The sequence below is a fragment of the Stegostoma tigrinum genome, chromosome 25 (genome assembly GCF_030684315.1).
Source record: "Stegostoma tigrinum isolate sSteTig4 chromosome 25, sSteTig4.hap1, whole genome shotgun sequence".
In the NCBI taxonomy this organism is placed as follows: Eukaryota; Metazoa; Chordata; class Chondrichthyes; order Orectolobiformes; family Stegostomatidae; genus Stegostoma; species Stegostoma tigrinum.
The window spans coordinates 53,092,811-53,112,439 of NC_081378.1; the positions used below are offsets into that span (position 1 = coordinate 53,092,811).

A 19,629-nucleotide genomic window follows, 5' to 3' on the forward strand; every position below is an offset into this window, starting at 1 on the left:
TACCGACTGCTGTTGTCCAGCAAAAAGGCAACATTAATTATGATGGGGAATTGTTGATCTCAGCGTTGAACAGCCTTGATTCTGAAAGCTGTTAAGTGGTCAATTGAACAACAAATGTTGAATTTCATTAGAACAGTGTAGGTAACAAGGAAGCCCAAGTAGGAAAGTAGTGAGGACTTCAAATGACAGGCAAGAGAAAACTCCAGACTGAACAGAGATGTTCCAAAATCATAGAATCCCTACAGTATGGAAGCAGGCCATTTGACCCATTGAGACTCCACTGCCCTCCAAAGAGCATCCCACTCAGATCCACCCCCACCCTATCCCTATAACCCAGCATTTCCCATGGTTAATCCACCTAGCCTGCATGTCCCTGGATACAATGGGCGATTTGGCATGACCAAACCTTACACATCTTTTACCTGCATTTAGTTACCTCCTTTCAGGGGAACACATAGTGATCACAAACAACTGTATGCTGCATCGACAAGTAAAGTGAGTGGCCAGATGATAGTGAAATGTGGATAAAGATGAGGTTATCCACTTTGGCAAAAACAAGAAGGTAGGTTATTATTTGAATGATGCTGGATTGGGAATGGGGAGATGTATTGAGATCTGATGGTCCTTGTACTCCAGTAACTGAAAGTTTAGATGCAGGTGCAGCAAGTGGTGAAGAAGACAAGTGGTACATTAGCCTTCGCAGCAAAAGGATTTGAGTCCAGGAGTAGGGATATCTTGCTGCAATTGTACAGTGTCTTGGCGAGACCACACTTGGAGTATTGTGTGCAGTTTTGGTTTCCTTATCTGACGAAGGATGTCCTGGCTACGTAGTGAGTGTAACAAGGGTTTACCAAACTGATATCTGGGGTGACGGGACTGATGCATAAAGAGACAATGGATTAGTTAGGACTATGTTCCCTGGAATTTAGAAGAATGGGGTGTTGGATTTCGTAGAAACCTGTAAAGCTCTACAGAATGAGAGAGGAGAGAAAATTAGGCAGATAGAAAGAAGTCAACTCTGGAGTAAGAATCAATTAAATAATGCATCTGTCAGGCAGTCCTCTGACCATTGATCCATTTACTATAGACATTGAGATAGTAGCTGTTCAGGTCAGGTAGTGACTATAGTTCAGTAGCTAAAAATAAGCTATCCTTTGATTCCAATTTGCTGTCAGCAGAAAGTAGTAAATTGATGTAGCAGAGAGGGAGAGCTGGAATTTAGATGGAAGAAATAAATTTACATAGCCATGGGAATAGAGTGAGGTAATGATTTGTATCTCTCAACAGAGACTTTAAAACAGTTCTGAAGAAGGGTTTCTGTTTTTGTGTGTTTCATATATCTGGCATCCACAGTTCTTTGATTCCATACCAGCGTAATATAAAATAAAGGGCAACTGGCTTAAAATATTTTATGTAGTCGTTAATCAATAGATTTGGACTTTGCTGTCATCCTTTTGCAAACAGTATTTGGTTTCATTATTCTGCCAGAACCCTCAGCATCACTCTTTATTAGTTTAAAGTCCTTTCTACAACTCAGTTTATCTTTTCAGATATGAACCTTGGTCCCAATTCATTCAGATGCATGAATAGCACAAAAGCAAAATATTACAGATTCTGGAACGTCTGTTCCAAGAATATCCAATGGTTAAGTAGTTCTGCTCTTTCCTCCAGTAAGAGTTCAGTTTTTGTCTCTCACTTTGTTCATCTTCATTGCAATTTCCCATCTCGTGTTTGATGTGCTATCTAGGAAAGCTCAGTTTGGCAGTGTGCCTCTTTCAGTTGGACTGCCTGAGATCAATGCTCAGTGCCATGTCCTGCTGCATGCACACTCTCAACCTTTCTTCAGCACAGGAAGACAAGAAATGTTATTGCAGCTCATTGAGCGCATCCACCAATCAACATAATCATATCTGATCTTGAGCTTCAGGTTCATTTTCCTGCCTACCCTCCCATATCCCTCAACTCATTGATCAAAAATCTGTCCATCATCTCTAATCCCCAGTGTGGAGGGATTATCTTATGATCAAAGGCTAAAGAGGTTGGGACTGAATTTACTGGAATTTAGAAAAAGAGGTAATCTCATTAGGACATGTAGGATTCGTAAGGGGCTTAATAAGGTAAAGACTCAAAGAATGTTGCTCTGTTTTGAAAGTCTGGGACCAGAGGGCATAGTCTCAGAATAAAGGGATGCAGATTTAAGACGGCAATGAGGAGAATTTCTTCTTAAGTTTGAGTGTCTTTGGAATACCTTGCCACAGAGAGGTGTGGAGACAAAGTTCTTGTGTATGTTCAGGCTGAAATAAGACATATTCATGAGTCAAGAGTTATGGGGAATTGGATATTGGGCCAGCCATGATCCTATTGAATGGTGGAGCAGGCTCAAGAGGCTGAATGGCAATGACCTGTTCTTATTTCTTGTGTTCTGTGCCTCTATGTTCTATTTTCCCCAGCTGGGAAAGCAAACACTGTCTTCTCTGCCTCGCCTCCATAAAGGTGTGTCCAAAAAACAAGCTGGAAGAGTGGGAAAAATCCCATGCTTGAAGGTAATCCTCACTCTTGTAAGGATTCTGCTGTTGTCAGCTCAGATTGTATGTAATCAGAGGCAGAAACAAGATTTGTTTTAATTAAACTCAAGTTCCTAGTTTGGCCTTGATCTTTTCTACCAAAAAGGCCTATCTACCAACCTCTTCCCGCCCCCTTGACCTGTCCGTCCTCCCTGGACTGACCTATCCCCTCCCTACCTTCCCACCTGTACTCTCCACCTATCTTCTCCTCTATCCATCTTCAGTCCGCCTCCCCTTGTCTCCCTATTTATTTCAGAATCCTCTCCCCATCCCTCTTTTCTGATGAAGGGTCTAGGCCCGAAACATCAGCTTTTGTACTCCTAAGATGCTGCTTGGCCTGCTGTGTTCATCCAGCTCCACACTTTGCTATCTCGGATTCTCCAGCATCTGCAGTTCCCATTATCTCTGATCACAATTTTAATCTCACTGCAAAGCCACTTCCAGGATGCCTAACCTGAAGAAGTTAACCCTCCCCCCTCCGGACCAACCTCAGGGGATCTCTCTCCCACTGCAACTCTCTTGTCGTCTCTTTGGCCTTGAAACCTATCCCCTCCCCATCCATACTCTCCTCTCCACCTGTCTTCTCTATCCATCTTCGGTCTGCCTCCCTCTCTCTCCCTATTTATTTCAGAATCCTGTCCCCATCCCCCTTTCCTGATGAAGAGTCTAGGCCTGAAATGTCAGCTATTGTAGTCCTAAGATGCTGCTTGGCCTGCTGTGTTCATCCAGCTCCACACTTTGTATTAGTTGACACTTTATACTTTGACACTGTTACTTACTGACTTATTCCTTTGCAATTTTCTGCTGCTAAATTTGTTTACTGGTGTGCCAACCTCATCTTGAAATTTGTTCACCATTCTTGAGTGAGAAAAGAGATTAAATGAACTCCCTCCATGTGAAAAGGTGAGGTGACAATGAGCTAGAAGTGCAGTGGCAGCAGATACAAGGAAACACCACTCTAACTGCAAATTCCCCTCCCAAGTCAGTTGCCATTTTGATCTAAAAATCAACCACCATTCTGGGAATTGGGTTCATCCTGGAACTCCCTCTCTATTGACATTGTCGGTCTATCTGTAGAACATTGACTGTAGTTTAAGGACGCAGCTTCACTGCTGCCAACACCTTGAGGGAAATAGGGACCAGGCAGTCCCTAAGCCTGTCCCTAATATAGGAACGATGTTGCTGAAGTTAAAAGGGTTCATAAAAGATTTACGAGCATGTTGTCTGTTTTAGAGGGTTTGAGCTACAGGGAGAGGCTGTATAGGCTGTAGCTTTTCTTTCCCCTGGTACGTCAGAGACTGAGGGGTGACCTTATATAAGTTTGTAAAATCACGAGGGGCATAGATTAGGTCAACAGCCAAGGTCTTTTTCCCCAGAGTAGGGAAGACCAAAACTAGAGGGGAAAGATTTAAAAGGACCTAAGGGGCAACTTTTTCATGCAGAGAGTGGGGGGGTGCGTGTATGGAGGGAACTGCCAGAGGAGGTGACGGCTGGTAGAACATTTAAAAGGCATCTGGATCGTACATGAATAAGAAGGGTTTAGAGGGATATTGGTAAATTTGACTAGATCAGACTAAGATACGTGGCTGACTCGGACAGAAGGGTCTATTTCCACGCCGTGTAACTCTGGCAGTAAACACCGGCCAACCGGGCAGGGAAGTCCGTCAGCCGCCCACGAACAACAAGCGGAGTGCGGCTGCGCCAAGGGTCAAGACGGCCTCTGATCACATGCTCCGTCCATGAGCCAATGAAGAGTTGAGCTGCGCCTAGCGTCACGGTGACGTGTGAAGGACGCCTTAAGCGGGAGGTCGGGGTCTCGAGCTGCCGCCACCGCCATTTTATAGAGAATCAGCTCGTAACGGCCATGTACCCGAGCTCGCTGCTCGCCCTATCCGGGGGAAACCCCTTCAATGCTCCCCGCTTCCAGCTCCTCACAGAACCCGCCTCCCCACATCCACACGCCGCTAGCAAAACCTCGCTGCCCAGTGAACGCGTCGCCCCTCGCCGGCGCCTGGCTGCCGCCGCTGTCAAAGGTAATGCCGGCGGTTGGGGGCAGAGTTGGGGTCAGACTGAGACCCCAGGCTGAAGGGAGAGGCCGGGGAATGGTGGGGAGGAAGAAGAGAGCGGGGCAGAGTGAGGAGCCCGGTGCTGTGGTTGCTTCCTCTAGGACCTGAGGCCTAGTGTGCCCTTGGCCGGGTGTACCGCTGACCTCGGCGGGTCAATGCCAGTTACCCTTCCCACCCCCCGCCCGCCGGGGCCTGGTTTCGCTCTCACCTCTCTCTCTCTCTCTCTCTGTCCCTCTCTCTCTCCTTTTCCCCCTCCTACACAGAGCAGGAGCAGTATAGCTGCGAGTACGGCTCGGCTCGCTTCTACGCCCTGTGCGGCCTGGGCGGTATCCTGAGCTGCGGGACGACCCACACTGCCGTGGTGCCCTTGGACCTGGTGAAGTGTCGGATTCAGGTTGGAGCATGACTTCTCCCCCTCACCTCCTGGGAGGGCTGGGCGCACAGCCCAGCTCCGAGAGTGAGGGCGAGGGGATGGTAGGGGCAGCTGGTGGACCCGGGAACCCACCTCGCCCTTTCGGCGCTGCATGAACTAACCGCATGGTGTGTCTTTGTGTCTCACTGACTGCAGAGGAGTACAGCTGCGAGTATGGTTCCGCCAAGTTTTATGCTTTATGTGGATTTGGAGGTGTCTTGAGCTGTGGGCTAACACACACTGCTGTAGTGCCCTTGGATCTGGTGAAGTGTCGCATTCAGGTGTGTATCCGCCTCTTTAACACGAGCTGTACCTGAGTTTTACTGCAGTTCGCAATCAGTTCAAACCGAGCAGCCTATCTGTCCAGTGAGTAGTGTGAGAGGCTGTTGCTGGATTAAACCTACCCCAAAAAAACTTGTGCCGGTAGTGGTAATATTTTTAGTTAAATAGGATTTAATGGCGGTATGCCAGTTTGTGGGGAATTGTAGTGAGGTTGTCACCTTCACTTTTTGGGTACTCATAAAATGTAGCATTTTTTCAAAAAAACGAAAGCAGGAAATTGAAATGGAATCTTCAGTGTCATAGGCTGTATATGAGAGTCTGGTACTAACGGCACAGAAGTCTGACTTGCATTGGTTTGATGGTTATGATGCATGACCACTCTTAATTTGCTTATCAAACTTCCTAGTTCTATAGGATCAAGTGGTGATTGTGATATCTTGTGTAAAATTAGTTTAACTGCAAATGTGCTCAAAAATGAGTTGTTCCTAGTTCTTGTGCCTGCTACCCAGTTCTGTTTGCCCTGTGCAACTTTTATTAGCTACAGTATTAAAAAGAGAGGTAATGCAGTTGATTCATAGCTGACATTTGATTAGTAGACAAGTTTTGCTGGATTGCGTTTGTTGTGATGTACAGGGAATCTGAATCCCCTTCAGCATGAGAGCTTTCTTTTGCCATTTAAATGTTGATTCTCCATTCTTGGGTGAAAAGTTTTGTAACTTAGCCTGTATCTAAATGATCTTTTTTGCATTCTTGTGATTAGGTGGATCCTGGAAAATACCAGAGCATCTTCAAAGGATTTTCTGTCACTCTGAAAGAAGATGGTGTTCGTGGTCTGGGAAAAGGATGGGCTCCAACATTTATTGGCTATTCAATGCAAGGGCTATGTAAATTTGGTTTCTATGAAGTTTTCAAGAACATATATGGTGAAATACTGGGTGAAGTAAGTATTTTCTTAGTGTTCTGTTTCACTGCTAGTGTCGCTTTTTTGTCCGAGATTTCTTTCCTCCAGTGAGTTGTAGTTTGTGCTCCATGGGTGAAAATATGTTTTTTGTTCACAAGGTTCAGCAATCAGATAAAAATATTTTTGTGGAGGTGGTGCTTTTGGGCCTCTTTAATAGTAGAGAGATTCATGTGTTCTTTTGCATTGGTGCTGTTAGTAATCACAGTAAGTAATGCTGAATAGCAAAGGAACAATCCTATAGAGAGTTTGTCAGCACAGATGAACTCTTGGTGGGGATCTTTGAGACTGAAGATGTTGTTAAAGGGCTGTGAATTTAAGCAGTAGAGTTGAGCTGAACTGTCATGAAGGAGACTTGGAATTCTAGCAGTTCATGTGAATTTATTGCTGTTTTGAGTTCCTCCTGAAGTTAGATTCTAACTGGCATATTTTGTCTTCTGTAATCTATTGTTGAATTTACTGGTTACATAGAGCATCGATGTCCCCTCCTTTTTGATTGACATTGGAGCAGTTTAGTTTGTAAATGTTGTTGTTCTAGCCCATCCCTTGCAATCTTTAACCAAGTGATATTGAAGGTGTTGTTCTGAATTTATGATCCTTGTATTGGGCTTATTATAAGACATCAAATTTTTAATTCTGCATTTCAGTACCTGAGGTATTTTGATTTGAAGTTTTAGTTGGGTGTAGAACATGATATATCCAAATAATGCAGTTTAAACAGGGTAAACTGGCCAGTTAAGGTGATTTTTGAAGGTCAGATTCCTTGACCAAGATTTCTGCATTGATTTTGCATGAAAACCTAGATCAGTCTGGAGCTGCAGTAAGAGGTGGAGCTATTCCAACTTGTCAAATGCTGCCCCCATCTGTATGGTGAAGCAGGTGTTGAAAGTTCTGGTGATCTGTACAGAATTGTTACAATGAGAGTAAAGACATCATCACATTGCAGGTCAACAGACTTTTGGATTTGTAGTTAGGAGTAGTACAGTGACTATCGAATAGAGAAGGGCAGGTTAGTTACAGTACTCAACATATTGCACCATCTGAGGATGAGAGGAATTTCCTTTTGACTGCTATGAACCAATGATTGTATATTCAGTCAGACAGATTTAATCTTCCTGTTTCACTCCAGGAAAATGCTTATCTCTGGCGTACATCTTTATATCTTGCTGCATCTGCCAGTGCTGAGTTCTTTGCTGATATCGCACTTGCTCCAATGGAGGCTTGTAAGGTCCGTATTCAGACCCAGCCTGGTTATGCCAACACTCTGAGAGAAGCTCTTCCTAAAATGTATGCTGAAGAAGGCCTGTGGGCGTAAGTATGGATTGCATTTATTTAATAAAAGTAGAACAACACATTTCCTTAGATCCATCTTTGGGGCATATCTGTTTTGCTCTACTGGCAGAACTCACTGCATGCAGTGAGTTTTTCAGTTTAGTTATCAGATAGTCCACAACTTGTATGGTTGTACAGTCAAAGGTGCTTGAGTCATTGGTGTGTGAGAATAATATACCTGCACATTAGCCACATCTGTTCCAATGTGAACAGCCTGTGTTTGGCAAGCTGTTTTCTGCCATTGGAACTTGGCTGGTTTGCGGACATCAAAACAAATTGATTTGTGTTTCCAAGTATTTTGTCTTGTGATCAATGTCTACCAATATAGAAGTCAGAATTTTCATCATTACAGTAGATGTCACAAAATTGAAATGAGTCTAGTGTATGCAGGAGTATTGGTGTTCCAACGGTCAATTACCAGATGCCTCTTTGCTAGAGGCATCATGTTTCCAATGATGGCTTTCAGAATTCAGCTGCTTTTGCTTTGAATATTGAAGGACTGCTTCCAATCTCTCAAAACACGTGACCCTCTGAAAGAAAAATTTCCCTCCCCTGTCTTAAACGGGTAATCCTTTTTTCTTGTAGTGACCCCTTAGTTCTATCTTCAAAGTCGAGATCTCTCATCTGACAAACTGGAGATGGAAGACAAAACTGACAGTTCAAATGGATATGTTGTATCTCTGTGTACTGTAGACAAGGATGGCATCAATGAACTTGGGTGCTGTGATATATTTGCTTAAAAAGCATGTAGCAAGGAGGTATTAGTGGTTTTACAGTGCTAGAGAGTGGATAAATTGGGCGATGTATCCCAGGCTGCTGTGGGAAGCTTGGAAACATTTGTAGGGTCAAATGTTCTATCCACTTGGGGTGTGGGAGGATAGCTAATGTGGTGCCACTCATAAATAATGTTGAGGAATAAATCAGGAAATCGCTGACCAATGTGTCTAAATTTAAGGTAGGAAAACCATTGGAAGAAGTTCTGAGGAACAGAATTAACCCTATTTGGAAAGGCAAAGGATAATCAAAGATAGTCAGCATGTCTTTGTGTTAGCGAGTTTTGAGAAGATTTGTAGCTCAGGTTGAGGTTCTGGATGTGAGTTTGCTCGCTGAGCTGGAAGGTTAGTTTTCAGACATTTCGTCACCATTCTAGGTAACATCATCAGTGAGCCTCCGACGAAGCGCTGGTGTTGTGTCCGGCTTTCGATTTATCTGGTTAGGTTTCCTTGGGTTGGTGATGTCATTTCCTGCGTTTGGTGATGTCATTTCCTGTTCTTTTTCTCAGGGGATGGTAGATTGGCCCCAAATCAATGTGTTTGTTGATGGAGTTCCTGTTGGAATGCCATGCTTCTAGGAATTCTCTTGCGTGTCTCTGTTTGGCTTGTCCTAGGATGGATGTGTTGTCTCAATCAAAGTGGCGTCCTTCCACATCTGTATGTAAGGATACGAGTGATAGTGGGTCCTAACCCTAACCGTAACCCCACTATCGCTCGTATCCTTACATACAGATGAGGAAGGACGCCACTTTGATTGAGACAACACATCCATCCTAGGACAAGCCAAACAGAGACACGCACGAGAATTCCTAGAAGCATGGCATTCCAACCGGAACTCCATCAACAAACACATTGATTTGGAGCCAATCTACCATCCCCTGAGAAAAAGAACAGGAAATGACATCACCAACCCAAGGAAACCTAACCAGATAAATCGAAAGCGGGACATAACAACACCAGCGCTTCGGAGGTTCACTGATGTTACCTAGAATGATGAAACGTCTGAAAACTAACCTTCCAGCTCAGCGACCAAACTCACATCATGTCTTTGTGTTAAACAAATTGAATATTTCCAGGAGTTAACTTCTGTGAGGTTAGTGTGTTTACATGGACTTAACAAGGCTTTTGACAAGGTTCCATGGCAGACTGGTTAAGAACTTAATAGCCCATGGGATCCAAGACATTTTGACAGATTCCTTCCAAAAATTGGTTTAGTGGAGGAAAGCATAGGGTGATGGTTGAAGGGTTTGGTTTTTTGTGATTGGAAGCCGGAGTCCTTTGGCTTACTTAAGGGTTCAGTACTGGCTCCTTTTTACTGTTGCGTATATTAATAGTCTAGATGCGAATGAGAAGGTATGACTAAAGTCTGGTGACCTGAGATTTTGGAGGTGTAGTAAATGTTAAGGGGGGACAACCTTAGGCTACAGGATGATAGGTTGGTTAGATGGGCTCTGGCAAAAGGAATTTAATCCTGAAAAGTGAGAGGTTTTGCATTTTAGGAGGGCTAAAAAGTCAAGAATACATGTGTACTGTTAGGACCCTCAAATGCAGCAGATCAGAACAGCCTTGGTGTCAGTGGGATCCTTGAAAGCAACAGGAATGCTTTTTTAAATAAAAAGCATGTTTTTCAACTAATAAAGGCAAGCATCCAACAAGAGCAAGGAGCTCCTTGTGATGGAGCTAGATCTATCTCTACTTTAGCCATGTCTGGGTGTTGTGTGCAGTTCTTGACATCACAGGAGAGGAAGGATGTGGTTTCACAGAAGAGATTCACATGTTTCTAGCATCATCGATTTTTGGATGTAGAAGTAAAGTTAGGATTTAAATTGCAGTGTCTTAGTGAATTTTGTAATAAAACACATTTTATGTGCATTTGATTTCATTGTGGTGACATCTACTCCTTTTGGAGAAAGTATACTGAATATGCAGGATAATTGGAAAACCAATAATTGTCAAATTCAAGTTCTGTTTAGCTGCATTATATATAGATGTTAACCAAGCATCCATAAGATGCACCGAAAAGATGGGGTTTTTTATTTAGTAGAATGTGGAATTCATTTATTCCAATTGCATTATTCTGTGTTGGATGGCATGAGACCTTCTGAGTTTCAACAGTCTTATCACTCTCAACAGATTTTACAAAGGTGTTTCCCCTCTGTGGATGAGACAGATTCCCTACACAATGATGAAGTTTGCTTGCTTTGAGCGCACAGTTGAAGCACTATATAAATATGTGGTGCCTAAACCTCGTGACAGTTGTACAAAAGCTGAGCAGCTGGTGGTGACATTTATTGCTGGCTATATTGGTAAGAAAATTATTGTCTGGTATAAATATTCTGGCTGTCCTGTTGGTACATCAGCTAATAGAATGCAACCTTGTTTCTAAATACCTTCAGACATTTAGAGTCTCCTCCACATTTATCGTTGTAACAATAACAGTTCACCAGCACCACTTCATGTTGGAGGCTAGATAACAACTTTCAGTCTTAGCTTTGAAATGTCTGTGTTTTAACTCCATTCATCTGTTTTGAATCTGTATTTCTTAAAAAAAACTTTTGCAAATTTCAATTAAACTTCATCCTTGGCAGTCTTTTGTGGATAGAGTATGGGAAGGTCATTCTTCTATGGTGTCAAATTAACTACTATCTGTTTCTTTCAGCTGGTGTTTTCTGTGCTATTGTGTCTCACCCTGCTGACTCTGTGGTGTCAGTTTTGAACAAGGAAAAAGGTAGCAGTGCATTCCAGGTTCTGAAAAGGCTTGGACCCGTAGGTAAGCCATTGCTCTACATATCAGAAAGTGTGGCATTTCCAAGTTGAACGTGTGTAGTCCATTGATTCCATTCAATGTCTTTGTTTTACAGGAGTGTGGAAAGGACTCATTGCTCGTATTATCATGATTGGCACGCTGACGGCTCTGCAGTGGTTTATCTATGACTCTGTTAAGGTCTACTTCAGACTTCCTCGTCCACCTCCCCCTGAGATGCCAGCATCACTGAAAAAGAAACTTGGGTTGCAGTAAAAATGGGTGGACTTAATTTGTTGTCCTGGCTAAGCCAGATATGTCGCATCATAAGACATGTAAAAGAGCTATTTAATACTGAAAATATCATGTCTGTAATGTCATGTTGATGAAGCACAGCAGTGAGTGCAGCGTATACATCAACTCCAATTCTGAATAAAGAACAGTGACCCATGTTTTTAGATGTGTAACTTATAATTGGTTTATTTAAGCATGGTTGTGATTTAAAACAAATCATTTCATTCTGGAAATTCAGTATTGATAAGCAGCTAAACCCACCTGTTTTTTGCATTGCACCTCTTCAATCAAGTACAAAATGTTTCAAGCCTGTAGATATTTTAGTGTTGCCTAATTTATCTGAATTTGTAAATTTCAGTGCCACTTGTTATAGGTTTTGTTGGGACAGTTATTTAAACACTCCTTAGATGCACCTCCTTTGGGATTATCTGTGTTCTGTTTTGCTGGTGGTTCTCTTCACCCTGGTGTTGGATTCTGCAATGTGCTGACAGCTTACACTCATCAACTTTGAGGTTGCTCAGTTGAAGGTGCTTGAGTCATTGGTGTGTGGGAGTAATACCCCTGCATTGCAGCCCATCTGTTCTGATGTCAATGAGCAGGCTGTTATGTACCACTTTGCTGCTGTGTGAACATGTTCATCAAAATTTGATCTTGTTTAAATGTTGCAATAAAATGAGAAGTTCGCAAGTTATTCTAGCTGCTTAATGACCCCATGACACTATTGCTGGTTGTGCAGAATCACCTTTTTGATACAGCAGTGGCTACATCAAGAAGTGACTGAGATTTTGACAGTAAAATAGCTGTGACATTTGGGGAATTGCAATATTTTTACATTTTGCCATTTCAAAGTGTTAAATGTTTAATAATCTGTCTTCCACTAAAATGGAACCAAGACTCATTTTGTACATGTTATTTACTGTAGGTTCCACTCTGGTCTTTTGGTTATTTGGGTCAATAAGCATTAAAGAATATTTGCAACAGTCAGGTTTTTTCTCTCATTTTACTCTTGAATGTGTTCACTTTTGGTTCTGCTTGAGGATTGGTTAACAGTAAGTCTGTCTTAAAGGGTTTTCCCCCAGGCTGGGAATCTGTTAACTGTTGGGAGTTGTGCAAAGTAAGACTTACTGTATATTAACTTCAACAGTGGTCATGTACCAAAATTTACTGACCTTGGATGTGATTTAGGGGTTTAAGGAATCTGAGTGGATATAGCTTGAATGGGTGGCCAAAAGGTTGACATAACTTCAAAACTTTCCTACATTTTAAAATTTTTGTGCTTTACAACAACTGTGTTGGTGCTAGCAGATCTTGTATCAAGAGCACAGGGACCTAGGCAGTTGAAGTAGGATTTTTTTTGTTTGAAGACTGTAATCTCAGGATTACCCCTTAGTGTCATATGCAAATGAGATACAAAAAAAGGCAGATGAAGGTGTGGCTCTAGAGTTGGTGCTGGAGAGGGGATTTTAGATGCCTGAATTGTCAAAAGTGGTTCCTGTCCAGCAGGACAGTTTAAGTAGTGTTTAAACTGGTTTGACAGGGTCACAGCATGGTAGTTAGTGACAAAGCGTAACTTTAGAGAAGAATCCGAGACGGTAGGTTCAGCCATGTGATAAGTAAATAAAAGGTGAAACTGAATAGTCTCTGCTGGCTTGTAGTATTGCTATCACAGACATGGTTTGAGAGGGATGAGACTAGTAACAACATTCTAGAGGCATATTTTCAGGCAGGAGAGGGGAGAGTGCAATGGTGAAAGTGTTGAATTGAGTTTAGGGAGTCCATTGCTGCAGTAAAGAGGGATGATAGCTTGGGATAGTTGCAGTGGCAGGGAACCTAACAGCAGGCAATTGAGGAACAGGTATATAGTAACTTCACTAAAGTTTGTAAATATGGAATAAGTATATTAGGGGACTTCCACTACTATGATGTTAACTGGGATAATCAGTATAAAGGATTTAGGGGGAAGATTCTGTGACGTGTACATATGAAAGCTTAATATATCAACATATAGATGGTCTTACAAGGGTTGGTGAGCTGTTGGACCAAGTTCTGAATGCTAGAGTCAAATACCTCAGGTGATAGAGAAACATTTTAGTAATAGATTATCCAAAATAGATTGGGAGCAGTTATTTGAGGTGTCAATCATGGTCAAGTCCATAAAGATACAGTGGGGGAATATTGCTTAGGTGAAATGTGGGAGCAACAAGCCCAGAAAACCTGGATACGTAGGAATTATTCCAAACTGGAATAAAAGGAAGAGAGACTTCATAGAATTCCCTACAGGTCTGGGGAATAGGCCATTCAGCCCAACACCAACCCTCTGAAGACCATCATACAGAGACCAGTTCCCCCTAACCATTACATTTCCCATGACTAACCCACATAGCCTGCTCATCCCTAAACGCTATGCATAAGTTAGCAATCCATCTAACTTGCACATCTTTGGACTGCAGGAGGAAACCACAGCACCCAGCAAAAACAGGGACAATGTGCAAATTCAAAGACAGTTGCTCCCAAGGGTGAAATCGAAACCAGATCCCTGGCACCATGGGGTTGCAGTGCTAACCACTATGCCACTACAGACATGCTACAGGTACAAAGGGAGCAAATCAACAGACAAGATTAGGGAGAACACCAAAATTATCAACAAATATATCAAGAGGAAGAGAATAAAAAGAAAAGGAGGTGGGCCTACTGGGGTCTAAGGGAGCAAAACAATGTCTAGGCCCGAAACGTCAGCTTTTGTGCTCCTGAGATGCTGCTTGGCCTGCTGTGTTCATCCAGCTCCACACTTTGTTATCTTGGATTCTCCAGCATCTGCAGTTCCCATTATCACTGAAGCCTGAAGACATCGGTAGAGTGTTAAATGAATACATCACATCTGTCTCTACTTGGAAGGAGGAGGATTGAGGTACAGAAGATAGATGAAATTCTTGAGCAGACTGATGTAAGGAGTGTGGGGGATTCATAGGATTAAAAAGGGGACAAATCGCCAATACAAATGGGTTGTATCCCAGACTGCTATGGGAGATGAGGGGGGATATGACATGGACCCTGACACAAATTTCCAAGTCTCACATCAGTGGCAAGGAAGCTATTGAAGAAAAAAGTGGATGTAATGGACAGCAAAGGTCACCTCAGAGTTAGAATGAACAAATGAAAAAGTACTGCACAGGAATAGGCCATTCAGCCCTCCAACCAGTGCCGACCATCATGCCCTAATTAATCTAAAAACAAAACCTGTGATTTTTCAATCCGTATCCTTGTATTCCTTCCCTTTTCATGTACCCATCTAGGTGCCTCTTAAATGTCTTCAATGTGCCCGTTTCCACCACCTCTTCTGGTAGTGCATTCCAGGCTGCTACCACTCTGTGAAAAACTTACCTCACACATCTCCCTTAAACTTCCCCCCTCTGACCTTGAACCTGTGCCCCCTTGTAATTGAAACTTCAACCCTAGGAAAAAGCCTCTTACTATCCACCCTATCTATGCCTCTCAGTTTTTGTCGATCTCTATCAGGTCTCCTCTCAGCCGTTGTCTCTCCAGTGAAAACAATCGTAGTCTTTTTAACCTTTCCTCATAGTCAATGCTCTCGAGACCAGGCAACATCCTGGTGAACCTTCTCTATACTCTCTCCAAAGCTTCCACGTCCTTCTGATAAAGTAGTGACCAAAATTGCACACAATACTCCAAACGTGGCCTAACAAGGGGTTTATATAGAGATAGTAGGACTGCCGATGCTGGAGTCTGAGTAAACAAGGTGTGGAGCTAGATGAATACAGCAGACAGGCCAGGCAGCATCGGAGGAGCAGGAAAGCTGACATTTTGGGTCTGGACCCTTCTTCAGAAATGGGGGAGGGGAAGGGAGCTCAAATTAGTAGAGATGGGGGAGGCAGTGATAGAAGGTGGATAGTGGAGCAGATAGATGGAGAGAAAACAGACAGGTCAAGGAGGCAGGGATGAAGCTAGTGAACATGAGTGTAGGTAGAGAGTTGGGATGGGGGTTGGTCAGGGAGGAGGGAGGGGCAGACAGGTGGGAGGGAAGATGGATAGATCAAGGAGGTGGGGATGAAGCTAGTAGAGGTGAGTGCAGATAGGAAATGGGGGTGGGGATGGGGCAGTCAGGTGGGAAGAGTGGACAGGTGGGAGAGAAGATGGACAAGTCAGGGAGGTGGGGATGAGAGGGCTGGTCTTGGGATGAGGTTGGGAGTGGTCCACATTGAGATCATTGGGTTGTAGGGTTCCAAGGTGAAATATGAGGTGCTGTTCCTCCAGTTTTCGCATGGCATCATTGTTACACTGGAGGAGGCCCAGGACAGACATGTCATCCAGAGAGTGGGAGAGGGAGTTGAAGTGGTTTGCGACTGGGAGGTGTCATTTGTCATGAACCAAACGTAGGTGTTCCACAAAGCGGTCTCCGAGCCTCTGCTTGGTCTCCCCAATGTAGAGGAGGCCACATCGTGAACAGCAGACACAATAGACCACATTAGCAGATGTGCAGGTATTGCAGATGGCATTTGATCTAGATAAACACGAAATGCTGCATTTCTGGAAAGACAAATCAGAACAGGACTTATACACTTAATGGTAAGGTCCTGGAGAATGTTGCTGAATAAAGAGACCTTGGGGTGCAAGTTCATAGTTCCTTGAAAGCAGAATCACAGGTCGGCAGGATAGAGAAGGCAGTGTATGGTATACTTGCCTTTATTAGTCAGTGCATTGAGTATAGGAGTTGTGAGGTCATGTTGTAGATGTATAGGACATTGGTTAAGCCACTTTTGAAATACTGCTTGCAATTCTGGTCTCCCTCCATAGGAAGGATGTTGTGAAACTTGCAAGGGTTCAGAAAATATTTACAAGGATATTGCCAGGGTTGGAGGGTTTGAGCTTTGAGGAGAGGCTGAATAGGCTGGGGCTATTTTCCCTGGAGCGTCAGAAGGTGAGAGGTGACCTTATTGAGATTTATGAAAATCATGACGAGCATGGATACTGTGAATAGACAAGGTTTTTTTCCCTCATGTGGGCGAGTCCAAAACTGGAGAGCATAGGCTTAAATTGAGAGGGGAAAGATTTAAAAGGGACCTAATGAACAACTTTTTCACACAGAGGGTGGCAAATCCTTAGAAATCTTTTCTGAACCCTTTCAAGTTTCATAACATCCTTCCTATGGAAGGGAGACCAAAATTGCACACAGTGCTTCAAAAGTGGTCGAACCAATATACCTATACATCCATAACATGACCTCCCAACTCCTATATTCAATGCACTGGCCAATAAAGGTGAGCACACCCAAATACCATCTTCACTATCCTATTTACTTGAGACTCCAATATACCCTCATGATATTATAAATGTCTTTAAGGCTACCTCTCAAACTCCTACACTCCAGTGAAAAGTCCCAGCCTAGCCAGCCATTATGACTCAAATTTTCCATATCTGACAAAATCCTGGTAAATTCCTTCCAAACCCCTTTTAGCCTAATAATATGCTTCCCAAAACTGGGCAACCAGAGCTGGATGTCGTACTCCAGAAATGACCTCACCAATATCCTTCAACCACAGCATGACTTCCCAAATCCTATACTCGAAGGACTGAGTAATGAAGATAAGCATGCTAAATGCCTCTTTAACCACCCTGTCTATATATGATGCAAACTTCGAAGAATTATGTACCTGAACCACTAGGTCCTACAACATTATCCAAGGCCCTACCATTAATTGAATCAGTCCTGCCCTTGTTTGTTCTACCAAAATGCAATACCTCACATTTATTCAGATTGAACTCCATCTGCCATTTTTCAGCCCATTAACCCATTTGATCAAGATCTATTTACTAAAGTCCAAGGAAACAACACTTACCAATCTGCCCTCCTATCTTTTTGGTAACTTCCTCAAAAAAAACTCAACAAAGTTTGTGAGACAATTCCCCTCACACAAAACCATGCTGACTATCCCATCATCAATTTCTGCCTCTCTAAATGTCTGAATCCTCTCTTTCAGAATCACCTCCAACAAATTTTTCCACAACTAAAGTCAGACTCATAGATAGACAGTTTCCCAGTGTCTCCTTACAACCCTTCTTAAACAAAGGCACAACATTACTCACCTATAGTTATCAGGCTTACAGATGATGCAAGTATTTCTGCATCACCTTATAATTTCCTCCCTTACTTGCCACAGCATTTTGGGGTACATTAGATCAGGTCCTGGAGATTTATCACAGCTTTATGTTCTCTAAGACTTCTAGAATTTCCTCTTCTGTAATATTTATTTCCCTGAGTTCCCAAGCCTCCATTTCTTTCTCCGCAGTAAGATCTAACATGAAATAGTCATTTAGTATCTCTCCCATGTCCTGGGGTTCAACACAAAGATGACCTCCTTGATCTTTAAGGGGACCTACGGTCTCTTTAGTTAACCCCTTACTCTTAGTGTACTTGTAGAGCCTCTTTGAATTATCCTTAATCTTATCTGCCAATGCTTTCTCATATTCTCTCTTTGCCTTCCTGATTTCTCTCTTAAGAAAGCCCGTAAGAACGCATTTGAACCCAGTTGTCTACATCTAAAATAAGATTCTCTTTTATTCTTGACTAGAATCTCAATATGATCCATGGTTCCTTAATCTTACCCTTCACTCTAACTGGAAAAAAATGCCTCTGAATTCTCGTCATCACACTCTTGAAAGCCTCTCACTTGTCAGATGTCCTTTTAGCTGCAAACAGTCTATTCCAATCAACTTTTGAAAGTTCTTGTCTCATACCATTTAAAATTGCGTTACTCCAATTAAAAATCTTTAATGGAAGGCTTATTCATTTCCATAACCATTTTGAAACTGAAAAAATTATGATCACTAGACCCAAAGTGTTTCCCCCACTTTTACTTCAGCCACCTGCCCTGCCTTGTTACTCAAAAGAAGATCTACTTTTGCTCCACGTCTAGTATGGGCATCCACATATTGATAAATAAAATTTTCTTGAGCACATTTGACAAATTCTTCACCATACAAACCTTTAATACCATGGTAGCTCAAGTCAATGTTTGGAATATTAAAATCCCCCATTATTACAATCTTATTGATCTTACATATATCTGAGATCTCCCTACACACTTGTTTCTCAATTTCTGACTATTGGGCTCCTATAGTACAATCCCATCAAAGCGATCGTTCCTTTCTTATTTCTAATCTCTAAATGTAAGTTTAGATCAGAGGTAGTCAGCATACTTTGTCAAAGGGAGGTCACGTATCACAAATATGGTTGAATTTTTCAAGGAAGTGACAGAGTGTTTGTAGATTATGTAGATTACATGGATTTCAGCAAGGCTCTTGACAAGGTTCCACATGGGAATGAGCATAGAATAGTATAGCACAGAAACAGGGCCTTCTTCCCGCCATGTCAGTGCCGAACATGATGCTGTTGTAAATTAATCCCATCTGTCTAAAGAAGATCCACATCCCCCATGCCCTACATGTTCACATGTCTGTCTAAATGTCTCTTAATCATTGCTATTTTCTTTGCTTCTCCAACATCCCTTCGCAGCGTGTTCCAGGCACCTACAGCCTCTGTGTAAAAACTTTAACCCATACATTTCATTTAAGCTTTTTCTTTCTCACATTAAATCTATGCTTCCTAGTATTTGACATTTCCACCCTGGGAAGAAGACTCCCAATTGTTCGCCCCATCTATGCCTAATTTTATATACTTCTGTAAGGTCACCCCTCAGGTTCTGATCATGTAGCAAAAACAATCCAAGTTTGTCAAACCTCGTCTTTTAACTAATACACTCCAATCCAGGCAATATCCTGGTAAACCAGAATCTCAGGAGCACAAAAGCTGACGTTTCGGGCCTAGGCCCGAAACGTCAGCTTTTGTGCTCCTGAGATGCTGCTTGGCCTGCTGTGTTCATCCAGCTCCACACTTTGTTATCTTGGATTCTCCAGCAACTGCAGTTCCCATTATCACTGATACAATATCCTGGTAAACTTCTTTTGCAGCCTCTCCAAAACCTCCACATCCTCCTAACAGTATGGTGACCAGAACAGCACACAATACTCCAAATGTGATTTCACTAAATTCTTATACAGCTACAACATGACTTGCCAATTTTTATAGTCAATGCCTTGATTGATGAAGGCAAGCATGCCACTGTTTTTTAAGACCTTATCCACTTGTGTTGCCACTTTCAGGGAGCTGTAGACTTGCACCCCAAGATC

At 42.7% G+C, this 19,629-nt stretch overlaps 1 protein-coding gene and 2 non-coding genes across 4 annotated transcripts; all 3 read left to right on the top strand.

Annotated features, from left to right (window-relative positions):
- The first annotated feature begins 4,336 nt into the window (after nucleotides 1-4,336).
- On the top strand, nucleotides 4,337-12,408 carry LOC125463307 (solute carrier family 25 member 3-like). Of its 2 annotated transcripts, none has more exons than XM_048554433.2 (7): nucleotides 4,337-4,597; nucleotides 4,894-5,024; nucleotides 6,085-6,264; nucleotides 7,412-7,593; nucleotides 10,521-10,693; nucleotides 11,047-11,157; nucleotides 11,249-12,408. In XM_048554433.2, exons 1-7 carry the CDS (start codon nucleotides 4,429-4,431, stop codon nucleotides 11,404-11,406), a joined length of 1,104 nt encoding a protein of 367 aa, XP_048410390.1. In that variant the 5' UTR covers nucleotides 4,337-4,428; the 3' UTR covers nucleotides 11,407-12,408. The 2 variants fall into 2 exon arrangements, with proteins under 2 accessions (XP_048410390.1, XP_048410391.1); XM_048554434.2 differs by lacking the exon at nucleotides 4,894-5,024 and adding an exon at nucleotides 5,199-5,323 and having other exon boundaries at nucleotides 4,338-4,597.
- On the top strand, nucleotides 7,631-7,882 carry LOC125463450 (small nucleolar RNA SNORA53). The gene has a single exon (XR_007249824.1). It is a non-coding gene; the product is annotated as a small nucleolar RNA SNORA53 (small nucleolar RNA).
- Nucleotides 11,818-12,058, top strand: LOC125463451 (small nucleolar RNA SNORA53). Its single transcript, XR_007249825.1, has one exon. It is a non-coding gene; the product is annotated as a small nucleolar RNA SNORA53 (small nucleolar RNA).
- Nucleotides 12,409-19,629: the final 7,221 nt, after the last annotated feature.